A 13,351-nucleotide genomic window follows, 5' to 3' on the forward strand; every position below is an offset into this window, starting at 1 on the left:
TACAAGTGTGTGTACTTTATATGACACTATACCTTCATTAGAAGACTAGTTCTCACTTATTTCTTGTCTTTTCCTTTATGTCAAGTGTTCTCATCTGTGTTGTCATACACATTGTGTCATATATAGATCTTATATATGACCATGTGGAAGCATAGCAGCTGGCCACAGCTATGCCTTCCACCAAGCTCTCACTGACATCCGCCAATCTGTCTTTTCTCCATCACAGCCAAAGAGCAGTACTTCATCCCAGGTGAGTTCATTGCGGTCATTGTCTTCCTCCTGGCTCGGTCTGCTTTACCAGAACATGTTATGGGACACTTGCTATGCATTTGTGTCAAAGTTTTGCCATGTGTGAGTAAAAAAAAAAAAAAAAGAGGGCAGGTCCAAGTGAATCATCCTGGGAAGACGGTAGGCGGTGCTATTGATACAGTGAGCTAATTGGGCCTGCGAGGGTCGCTACCTCTGAGTGCATATTAATATGATAAACATGTGTCTCCACACATGGAGTCAGACCACTCTTTGCTTTGGCATGAGCGCACACATTCTCGCACTCACCCAGAGGGGTAGTGAGTGAGTGTCTCTATCAGAAAGAAAATAAAGCTCACCGGGGGACCCAGATTCCTATCGGCGGATGTTTCCGGACCTCTTAACAAGGGGAACTTCCAAGCAAATAACTAGGACGATCAGCGACGGCGTGATTCACCATCCTGAAATGCGTTCCTGTGTGTAAACGAATATGTTTGTGGGCTAAAATTGAGATGATGTTCCGTGCTGACTTGGAAAATAAATGGTAGTTAAGCAGCACAACAAACCGTTTGGAGACAATTTCTCATGCTGTTGAATGAGGAATTACTTTTTTTTTTAAATCCATATGTTTACCACATTTTAGATTTAAAGGGGAACATTATCACAATTTCAGAATTGTTAAAACCATTAAAAATCAGTTCCCAGTGGCTTATTATATTTTTCGAAGTTTTTTTCAAAATTTTACCCATCACGCAATATCCCTAAAAAAAAAAGCTTCAAAGTGCCTGATTTTAACCACCCGTCCATTTTCCTGTGACGTCACATAGTGATGCCAACACAAACAAACATGGCGGAAAGAACAGCAAGCTATAGCGACATTAGCTCGGATTCAGACTCGGATTTCAGCGGCTTAAGCGATTCAACAGATTACACATGTATTGAAACGGATGGTTGTAGTGTGGAGGCAGGTAGCGAAAACGAAATTGAAGAAGAAACTGAAGCTATTGAGCCATATCGGTTTGAACCGTATGCAAGCGAAACCGACGAAAACGACACGACAGCCAGCGACACGGGAGAAAGTGAGGACGAATTCGGCGATCGCCTTCTAACCAACGATTGGTATGTGTTTGTTTGGCATTAAAGGAAACTAACAACTATGAATTAGGTTTACAGCATATGAAATACATTTGGCAACAACATGCACTTTGAGAGTGCAGACAGCCCATTTCAGGCGCGCTAAGAACATATATTTTTCCACGATTTCAGCACTCAGGTTAACCATACCCAAATAGACACAAAATACTGCATTACACAAGACTACCCGAATGTACTCGAATGATTGAAAAAAAAAAATGTTTTTAAGCTAAATTACTGGTAAACACAGTTTATGTATAATACTTTACGTAAAACCGCGAGTAATGAATAAAGTTTTCATCAATTAATAAATTCTGTAGACATACCCTCATCCGCTCTCTTTTCCTGAAAGCTGATCTGTCCAGTTTTGGAGTTGATGTCAGCATCTGCTTTGAGTGTCGCAGGATATCCACACATTCTTGCCATCTCTGTCGTAGCATAGCTTTCGTCGGTAAAGTGTGCGGAACAAACGACTGACCATTTCGTCGGCCTTCCCCACAGTCTCGTATTTTGAACAAATTTCGTCCAATTTCTTGCCACTTTCGCATCTTTGGGCCACTGGTGCAATTTGAATCCGTCCCTGTTCGTGTTGTTACACCCTCCGACAACACACCGACGAAAGTGAGAAAATGGCGGATTGCTTCCCGTTGTGACGTCATCGCTCCAAGAGCGAATAATAGAAAGGCGTTTAATTCGCCAAAATTCACCCATTTAGAGTTCGGAAATCGGTTAAAAAATATATAGTCTTTTTTCTGCAACATCAAGGTATATATTGACGCTTACATAGGTCTGGTGATAATGTTCCCCTTTAAAAAGGTGATGTTCATGCACGGTTCATTTTGTGCACCGGTAAAAAAACATATAACTTTTTCTTAAATTTGAAGAAAAAAAAAACATTTTATTTGTCACTAAAGAAGGGTTCAATGAATGCGCATATGAAACTGGTGGGGTTCGGTACCTCCAACAAGGTTAAGAACCACTGGTCCAGAGCCATCCCAGAGAGGAATGCATGCTGTTACAGTACAGCATACTTGCCAACCCTCCCGAATTTTCCGGGAGACTCCCGAAATTCAGCGCCTCTCACGAAATACTCCCGGGACAAATATTCTCCCGAAAATCTCCCGATTTTCAGCCGGAGCTGGAGGCCACGCCCCCTCCAGCTCAATGCAGACCTGAGTGAGGACAGCCTTTTTTCACTACGGGAGGACAACAGGGTGACAAGAACTGAATCATCCAGACTAGAGATAAATTGTATTATTATGTTTATCTTACCTAAAAATAAATATATTGACATAGGCTCCAGCGACCCCCACCACCCCGAAAAGAATAAGCGGTAGAAAATGGATGGATGGATGGAATTTAAAAAAAAAAACTAAATCAATTTTTACTATATTTTGCTAAAAACATCAAAATTAATTGTATTTTTATTTGTATTTTTCCCTGACTCCTTATTACATCCAGCCATAGAAGTATACATTAAAATAAACATATTTGAAATAATTAATTTAAAATTATCATAATAATTCATTAAAAATTACCATATTTAATTATTAAATAATTGCTTGTTTATCAACAACTTTGGCATTTTATTCATTACATTTTGAAGCTCTCAGAAGCCAAGTTATGTTATATTCCTTAATATTTATTTATGCAAGTTTGAAGTATCAATTATCTAAACACAGTTTTGTCTGCATTATTTCAGGATGTAGATATATATATATATATATGTATGAAATACTTGACTTGGTGAATTCTAGCTGTCAATATACTCCTCCCCTCTTAACCACGCCCTGCCCCACCCCCGACCACGCCCCCACCCCCACCTCCCGAAATCGGAGGTCTCAAGGTTGGCAAGTATGCAGTACAGCCGCGACAAGGCGAACAACTTTCTATAATTGTGTCCAGGTGTCCCAATACTTTTGCCAATGTAGTGTAGCAAGCGACCAAAGCTGCCGAATTAAAAAAGATCCTCAACAATGAGTCACGGTGAGCTTTTTATTGATTTTTTTTAGACAGGATAACTCATACGATGTCCTTCTCTGTGGAGTTCCATGCAATAAACGTGTCGCCACCACACTTATCGATAATATGATGATGATGATGATGATGACTCGGTAATCTCCCCCCGGGCCCTTCCACGTCGTCGCGATCAAAGCTGCACCGCTCGGGCTTTCATTACTTCCTCGCCGAGGGCAGGAAATGCTTTTTCCTGTTGTCTGGACTGAGGGAAAGTTCTTTAATGACCTGTTTGACTAAGGAAGTTATTTCTGCCACCGCACTTCTCTCTAATAAAGTCAACAATGAGGCTTTGCGGTCATGCAATGGCTTTGGGTGCCGTCCCATTATTTGGACATATTCTTGGTCCCCCCTTTTTTCTTTTTTTTTTTTTCTTTCTGCAGCTTGGTTGAGGTTTTCCTGCTGGTGATTGTGGTCTGGGTGGCCCGCGGTGTCCCGGTGACGTAATGTGCAAACTTCACAGAGAGGTGCGCCGCTGTGAGGCATGCGAAAGGAGAAAAGGGACATAAAATGTTATTCTAACAGAAAACATCGCTGTTCCCTCTAAATGGAACACACACACACACACACACACTCACACACACACACACACACACACACACACACACACACACTGTTCTAAGTGGCTCCCGGTGCTGTTCCATTATTGAGCAGCCATGATGTATCTGGCAGCACACTTTTTGGCACGTAACATCTATTCATAGACAGAGGAGGTGCAGGGAAACGTCCCGCTCTCCCCTGCCTGCCTCCTCCTCGCTCTGCCTCCGTCAGCACCTCCGCCTCTCACCTTTCATTCCCGTCTCATCTGTCTCCTCCCCGCTCGTCTTCACGTCTTGCACCTGACTCTCTGCCCTCCTCAAGGGTCGTCTGCTTCACTGAAGCTGACTGCCCAAATCCTCTTTGCTGTCCTTTATCTCCGTCTTTTTCTGCCCTCTCTAAAAAAAATCCGCCCATTGACGAGGTTCTGCCGCAGGCACTTGAGGTCAACCCCAAGCAATGTTCCCTCTAATGTTTTATGTTTGTGAGCAAACGCACAAACTTTTTCAGATTTCCAGATTTCGGTGCCTCTCGCAGAAAACTCCCGGGATTAATGTTCTCCGATTTTCACCCTAACAATAATAATAAGGGCGTGCCGTGATGGCACAGCATTCAGCGCCCTTTAAAATCTGTACAAACAGCGTGCCAGCCCAACCTTTTGTTGTATGCATCATCTACTCGCACACACAAGTGACAGCAAGGCATACTTGGTCAACAGCCACACAGGTTACGCTGACGGTGGCCCTATAAAACAACTTTAACACTCTTACTAATAATGCGCCACACTTTGAACCAAAACCAAACAAGAATGACAAACACATTTCAGGAGAACATCTGCACCTTAACACAACATATACACAACATAACAAATACCCAGAATCCCATGCAACCCTGACTCTTCCGGGCTACATTATACACCCCTGCTACCACCAAACCCCCCCCCCCACTCCGTGCGTCGGTTGAGGTGGGCGGGGTTTGGTAGCGGGGATGTATAATGTAACGTCGTGGCGAAGTTGGTAGAGTGGCTGTGCCAGCAATCGGAGGGTTGCTGGTAACTGGGGTTCAATCCCCACCTTCTACCATCCCAGTCACGTCCGTTGTGTCCTTGGGCAAGACACTTCACCCTTGCTCCTGATGGCTGCTGGTTAGCGCCTTGCATGGCAGCTCCCGCCATCAGTGTGTGAATGTGTGTGTGAATGGGTGAATGTGGAAATACTTTCAAAGCGCTTTGAGTACCTTGAAGGTAGAAAAGCGCTATACAAGTATAACCCATTTATCATTTATCATTTAATTCCATTCCTCCATTGCTTGTGTCAGTACCTGCGCAAGGTGACTCTCGTAGAGGGGGCGTGTCTTCTCATCTCCCAGTCTGCTGTGATGAAGTGAGCGCTTATAGTTCCCCTGGACGTCCACCCGTCTGTCATGAGCGCAACAGATGATGCTCGGGATAGTTCATCCACAACTTTTTTCTTGTCCTGCTCATAAAGATCTGGCACAAAATTATCGCTGAAGTGGGTGCGCGACGGGATGTCGTAACGTGGCTCAAGCACATTCAGCATGTGTTTAAAACCCTCGTTTTGCACAACCGAGTCTGCACCTATAAACACACCGATTCAATGGCGCGGGGCGTTCAAGCTCCTCCGTTACTCTGCTCGCCATGACCACGCTGTGTGTGGACTGAACGTGCCAACAACTTTTTTTTTTGTTTCATATATCAAACCGCGGATCACGTGTGTGCCTCCTCTCCCCACACCCACACTCAGACACACACATAGACCGCACCTCTTTTCTTCTCTCCGGCTTGTGACAGAGGAAGATTCAGAAGAACGACACCGCAGCGCTTCTGTTTCTAGCCGATACTACATGAAAAGTAACGTAAAATAATGCAGTAACGCATCATGTAGTAACGGTAACTGAGTTACTGAATATCAAAAATAACGCGTTAGATTACTAGTTACCGCCGAAACTAACGGCGTTACAGTAACGCGTTAGTCCCAACACTGGTGGCGTTGGGGTTGTCCGACTTTTTGTGTGGCCATAAACGCAGCACTGGCTAAGTGCCATGAGTGCGTGTGTTGGTGCAGATGAGACAGAGCGAGCGGCTTCTGTTGAAACGACGGATGATAACGTTGGTTTAAGCCTGGTTTTTATGGCAGAAAATTATCAGTTTTTATCGATAAAAGTTTTTTTACTCATGTTTTTGGTGTGGTTACAAACAGTTTTGCTCAATAAAGTGATTGATGGAATTCCTGTCCGTAAAGTGTCTCGACAGACGATAATTGAACTGTGTTGACAAAGATTGTTTTATTCATCGGGGCCACTCTTGTTGTCACCTGTCACTCACAGAGTTGCATTGCAAAATCATACAGGATAAATTGTAATGTGTTTATTTTGTTTAAAGTTCAGATGGGATTTTTGATTTCCTGCGCGGCATTCATTTGCTGTGCGCAGAGGACGCGTGAGCGGTGCGCAATTGCGCAGGCGCGCACCTTAGAGGGAGCGTTGACCCCAAGTTAGGGAAGTTGAGTCCCAACAGGGCATACTAGAGCAGTGTTCTTAACCTGGGTTGGATCGAACCCTGGGGGTTCGGTGAGTCGGGCTCAGGGGTTCGGCGGAGGTCAAGACACACCCGACTCATCGTGTGAATAAAAACTTCTCCCTATCGACGTATTACGGATACGGCAACAGCAGAAGTCAGACTGATTTGCAGGTGTGTAATTTGTTGTGAGTTTATGCACTGTGTTGGTTTAGTTCTTTGAACAAGGTGATGTTCATGCACGGTTCATTTTGTGCACCAGTAAAAAAACATGGTAACACTTTAGTATTAATTAGTTGCTTATTAACATGCAAATTAGTAACATATTGGCTCTTAACTAGTCATTATTAAGTACTTATTAATGCCTTATTTGGCATGGCCTTATTATAACCCTAACCCTCTAACCCTGGCCCTAACCCCTTAACCCTAACCAAATAACTCTAAATTAAGTCTTTGTTACTTAGAATATGTTCCCCATACTAAAGTGTTACCAAAAACATATAACTTTGTCTTGAATTTGAAAAAAAAAAAAAACATTTTATTTTTCACTAAAGAAGGGTTCGGTGAATGCGTATATGAAACTGGTGGGGTTCGGTACCTCCAACAAGGTTAAGAACCACTGTGCTAGAGGAAGGGGGAATGCGTGACTCACAAAATCCTTTCGTGACAGTTTGTGTGTTTCCCCCCCCCCCGTTGCTACAGGTGCCGAGGACGCCCGCCTGAACAACGCCTGTAACAGCGATCCGGTGTGTCCTCCCAAGTGTCGCTGCGAGTCCAACGTGGTGGACTGCTCCAACCTGAAGCTCACCAAGATCCCGGAGCACATCCCATCTTCCACCACTGAGCTGTAAGCAATGTGTTTAAGGGAGGCAAATGAGGGATGATCGCATAGACTTAGACTTAGACTTCCTTTTTATTGTCATTCAAATTTGAACTTTACAGCACAGATAAGAACGAAATTTCGTTACATAAGCTCATGGTAGTGCAGGTTAAAAAAGCAATAAGGTGCATATATAAATAAATAAATATATATAAATAATATATATAATATATATATATAAAATAAATAAATATATATAAATAAATAAATAGATTACTGTACAGATAAATATATTGCACTTTTTCACATGCGTCCACGTTTATGGATGTATGTTATATTGTCTTTTTTATTCCAGCGAGTTAATCCATTTTGGGGGGAGTTGAGGGGATAATTTAATTATGATGCGTTCAAGAGTCTTACGGCCTGAGGGAAGAAGCTGTTACAGAACCTGGAGGTTCTGCTTCGGAGGCTGCGGAACCTCTTTCTAGAGTCCAGCAGTTAAAAATGACAGCAGGGGTGGATTTGTATGGACTAGAACTTGTGGGGCGCCAGCCACTTAGTCAGAAAACTGCAGTGCATTTGTGGGCGTTTATTTATTTATTTGAATTAGGACAATACAAGTAGCTCATTTTCATGCGTTGTCCTAAGGCAGGTTAATACAGTAAACATTCAACAGGTCATGATACAAAAGAATACAAAAATCACTAAAACATTACACATTGCAAGCATACCATAAGCACAGACTAGAGATGTCCGATAATGGCTTTTTGGCCGATTTCCGATATTGTCCAACTCTTAATTACCGATTCCGATACCAACCGATACCGATATATACAGTCGTGGAATTAACACATTGTCATGCCTAATTTTGTTGTGATGCCCCGCTGGATGCATTAAACAATGTAACAAGGTTTTCCAAAACAAATCAACTCAAGTTATGGAAAAAAAATGCCAACATGGCACTGCCATATTTATTATTCAAGTCACAAAGTGCATTATTTTTTTTATCATGCCTCAAAACAGCAGCTTGAAATTTGGGACATGCTCTCCCTGAGAGAGCATGAGGAGGTTGAGGTGGGCGGGGTTGAGGTGGGGGGTGGGTAGGGGGTAGCGGGGGGTGTATATTGTAGCGTCCCGGAAGAGTTAGTGCTGCAAGGGGTTCTGGGTATTTGTTCTGTTGTGTTTATGTTGTGTTACGGTGCGGATGTTCTCCCGAAATGTGTTTGTCATTCTTGTTTGGTGTGGGTTCACAGTGTGGCGCATATTTGTAACAGTTTTAAAGTTGTTTATACGGCCCTCAGTGTGACCTGAATGGCTGTTGACCATTCACTTGTGTGTGTGAAAAGCCGTAGATATTATGTTATTGGGCCGGCACGCAAAGGCAGTGCCTTTAAGGTTTATTGATGCTCTGTACTTCTCCCTACGTCCGTGTACACAGCGGCGTTTTAAAAAGTCATACATTTTACTTTTTGAAACCGATACCGATAATTTCCGATATTACATTTTAAAGCATTTATCGGCCGATAATATCGCCAGCCCGATATTATCGGACATCTCTAGCACAGACCATGGACAAAAGAATAAAAAATAAAACAAACAACAAACAAACAAACAAAAAAAAACGTGAATCATCAAATTGTGCATGCATGTCTGATTAGTTTTCAACCACAGTTTCAGTGCAGTTTTCAATGTTTAACTTCTAATGATGCTATAATCGCAGAAACACAGTGACAAAATTGTCTTGATTGTCAAGTTGTTGATTGTTTCAACGCATGTTGCAAGGCAAAATCCGTGGAGCACAATCGTTTGTGGCCCATAGTCTAAAGCAGGGGTGTCCAAACCATGGCTCTCGGGCCAAATGCAATTTCAATAAAAGCAACATGGCAGTGCAAAGTGTTTGCAAAAATGAATTTAATACCAAGAGTCTGACAGGTGGTACTTTATCACCGTTTTGTGGATAATGACACGAGACTTCTTGCCTCAGTGGCCTTGTGGTTACAGTGCGCGCCCTGAGGTTGGTAGGTCGTGAGTTCAAACCCCGGCCGAGTCATACCAAAGACTATAAAAATGGGACCCGTTACCTCACAGCACAGCATTCATCTGTATGACCCAATCCAAACAACTTTCCCTAGTCATGGAGCAGAAATTTTTTTTAACCAGCACAAAAACTCCACATACTTAGTCACACCTGCTCACTGAACTTTGTGGACATTATAAAAAAAATGGGGGAAATGCAGAATGCTCTCTGCATACTTATCCATGTTTGACTTTTAGCTGCTTGATATTTCTGATTGATTACAAAGCTTTAGAGGGGTCGGTTACTTTGCATGCAGTCGGCTTTTGGCCCCCGGCCAAATTTGTTTTAGCCCAATGCGGCCTTCTAGTCAAAAAGTTTGGACACCCCTTGGCTAAAGTATAAATAACGGTAAACATTAGCCACAGACATGAGACTGCTTGCCTCAGTGGCCTTGTGGTTAGAGTGCCTGCTCTGAGGTTGGTAGGTCGTGAGTTCAAACCGAGTCATACCAAAGACTATAAAAATGGAACCAATTACCTACCTGCTTGGCACTCAGCATCAAAGGTTGAAATTGGGGATTAAATCACCGAAATGATTCCCGAGCACGCCCACCGCTGCTGCTCACTGCTCCCCTCACCCCCCAGAGGGTGGAACAAGGGGATGGGTCAAATGCAGAGGGTAATTTCACCACTCCTAGTGTATGTGTGACTATCAGTGGTACTTTATTTTTTTTAAATTTAATGTAGGTAAGTCAGGTCAGTGGCGATGATGTTTGCTTTCTTGGTGTTTTTGACTTTTGCTTGATATTTCTGATTGATTACAAAGCTTTAAAGGGGTCGGTTACTTTGCATGCAGTCGGCTTTTGGCCCCCGGCCAAATTTGTTTTAGCCCAATGCGGCCCCCTAGTCAAAAAGTTTGGACACCCCTGGTCTAAAGTATATATAAAGGTAAACATTAGCAACGGATACTCGACTGCTTGCTGAATGTTCAGAGGTTTTTTACCTTTTTGACCTCAGGGCCCAACTTTTCCACTACAGATGGATCCGGAGCCCACTCAAATATTAACACCGAATTAATAATCTTACTGTTGATTTTAATCATATTCAATAATTATATCTAACCTACTTAAATAATATGAAACCATATGTTAATCACACATATTATTACTTATAAACCTTAGGCTTAGGTCAGGCTGATTATAAAATTAAATACTAATCAAATATACTTCATGAGCAGGGACTCATAAACGACTGATGAAAAATACATGTACATACAACTATGTTGTGCTAAAAAAAAATAAACTAAATTAATAATAAATATCTTTCTTAACTACTGTCAATAAAATTAAAGTGTAAATTAAAATACAGCTTCACCATTTCGTCTAATTTTTTGCACTTAAGAAACCTCTCTATGACTTTAGCTGCAGACTTCTTCTGTTGTTTTTATATTGTCATTCCTGTCATATGTGGCGGAAAATGATTTTACAACTGAGTATCGCTGCGGAACATGGTTCTTCAACTGGAAAAAGTTCAGATCAAAACTTGGGAGACAAACTTTTTTGCAATAAATTCCTAAAACACTAGAGTGCTCCTGTTGTATAGAGGAACTTGAAACCAGTGTAAACATGACCTTTTTGCAAACATGGAATACTGGGGTCCAAACAAAAAGTGATTTACATGACTGAGGCGCTCCTTAAGTTTTAGTAATAATAATGTATTTTTCGTAATGTGATTTGTTTATTTTAGATGCAGTCAGTAGTCATTTGTTCAACTTCTTTAGTTATACAAATTTTTGCAGCAGATTCTTAAAAACACTAGACTGCTGTCATAGAGATGATCTTTGACTGGCTTGTTTGCAGAAGGTCCTTTCAAACAGCACAGCGCTCCTTTAACTCTGACTAAATAAATAGACCAAAATCAAATGTCAACTGTGGAGAGTGCTAGTTCTCCGGATTATACAAAGGAAGAATTATAGTGAAGGCAGAAGTCTGGCCCCCCGGTCCTTAGCTTTCTGGAAATATGGCCCCCGAAACAATTTAGTTGAATATCCTTGCCTGAAGGCAATGTGTAATATGTGTGTATTAGTTTATAATTGTTATTTTATAAATATAAAACACTTTTGTTTGTACACATTAATAATGACTTTCTATATTTGGCAGTCTTGAGAAATTATTAACAATATAAAACTATATTTTTAATTTTATTTTAACGTTAACGATAGTCACGCACACACTAGGTGTGGTGAAATTATCCTCAGCATTTGACCCATCCCCATGTTCACCCCCTGGGAGGTGAGGGGAGCAGTGAGCAGCAGCGATGGCCGCGCTCGGGAATCATTTTGGTGATTTGACCCCCAATTTCAATATTTGCTGCTGAGTGCCAAGCAGGGAGGCAATGGGTCCCATTATTAGTCTTTGGTATGACTCGGCCGGGCTTTGAACTCACGACCTTCCAGTCTCAAGGCGGTCACTCTAACCACAAGGCCACTGAGCAGGTTTTATGATATATAGTTGCTTTGTTAATATGAAACAGGTTTAAAAATCAGTCAGGAAAACACAGGAATTGACTCCAAAAATTGAACTTTGATATGAAAAAAATGCAGATCACTAAGGTGGTACTGTATAAACTCGAATACAAGACCACCCCTCCTATTTAAGACCAGACCAAAATCTAGAGACAAAAAAACATCACATTTCTTAGCTATTCCCGCCAGACAATAGAATGGTAACATATTCTATCTTATATATATTGTGTCGCCCTAAACCAGGGGTCCCGAAACATTTTGACTCGGGGGCCGCATTGGGTTAAAAATATTTGGCTGGGAGCCAGGCTGTATATATATATATATATATATATGTATGTGTATGTATGTATGTGTATATATATATATATATATGTATGTATGTATATATACATATATACATTGTCTTTATAATCTGTTTTGTCATTTAACATCAATTAACATTGATGTTCATCAACATTTAACATTGTCACGTTATCGATTGTAAAATTAATTTTTAGACGATATGTTTTGCCTGAGCGGCTAGGAGACACCAAGAGTTACAAGCGGTAGAAAATGGATTAGAAAGGAAAGATTAAAAAAAAAAAAAAAAAAAGAAATTTAAAACATTTTTAACTTGGGACTTCCTGTGGGCCGGATTTTGGATGCTGGGGGGCCGGATCCGGCCCGCGGGCCGTAGTTTGGGGACCACTGCCCTAAACACTATTTTTGTGGCCCCATTTTGCCTTTTAATATTGCTTATTTATTAAGGGTCCCAACCCCACAATCACCCTAACATAATCTCTCCTGCACAGACACACTCTCGGAATGTTTACATGCGCTAAAAGTAATTATTGACTCAATATGGTTGAAAGTAACTTTTTAAAACACATGTAAAAACCTTAATAATAAATCAAACCTTCCAGCATGTAGCTTGTAATGTCGCCAAGATTTAAGAGTTTTAATAATCTCCCAACTTTATTCACCTAAATATGATTATAAATGTGTGGCGTTTTCCTTTACTTGGTAGAGATGATCTGATTCATGTAGGATTATCATTACTGGATTATAATGCCACATCATTAATACAAATATTAGTAATTGTCATCATGACTTGTGCAGCCCTTTGAGACATTTGTGATAAAGGGCTATATAAGTAAACTTTGATTGATTGATTGATTGATTGATATTGCATCCCCGCTCTGTATTGATTATGAATGTACAAACCCCGTTTCCATATGAGTTGGGAAATTGTGTTAGATGTAAATATAAATGGAATACAATGATTTGCAGATCATTTTCAACCCATATTCAATTGAATGCACTACAAAGACAAGATATTTGATGTTCAAACTCATAAACTTTATTTTTTTTTTGCAAATAATAATTAACTTAGAATTTTATGGCTGCAACACGTGCCAAAGTAGTTGGGAAAGGGCATGTTCACCAATGTGTTACATCACCTTTTCTTTTAACAACACTCAATAAACGATTGGGAACTGAGGAAACTAATTGTTGAAGCTTTGAAAGTGGAATTCTTTCCCAT

At 41.1% G+C, this 13,351-nt stretch overlaps 1 protein-coding gene across 3 annotated transcripts in view; it reads left to right on the top strand.

Annotated features, from left to right (window-relative positions):
- slit1a (slit homolog 1a (Drosophila)) overlaps positions 1-13,351 on the top strand; it is a 298,698-nt gene that overhangs the window by 234,853 nt on the left and 50,494 nt on the right. For 2 of the 3 annotated variants that reach the window (XM_061947175.1, XM_061947254.1), the window contains exons 16-17: positions 227-250; positions 7,172-7,316. In XM_061947175.1, the coding sequence (XP_061803159.1) occupies positions 227-250; positions 7,172-7,316 (169 nt within the window). The remainder of the gene's footprint in view (positions 1-226; positions 251-7,171; positions 7,317-13,351) is intronic. The other variant, XM_061947335.2, reaches the window with a different exon arrangement.

The sequence above is a fragment of the Nerophis lumbriciformis genome, linkage group LG02, assembly GCF_033978685.3.
Source record: "Nerophis lumbriciformis linkage group LG02, RoL_Nlum_v2.1, whole genome shotgun sequence".
NCBI lineage: Eukaryota > Metazoa > Chordata > Actinopteri > Syngnathiformes > Syngnathidae > Nerophis > Nerophis lumbriciformis.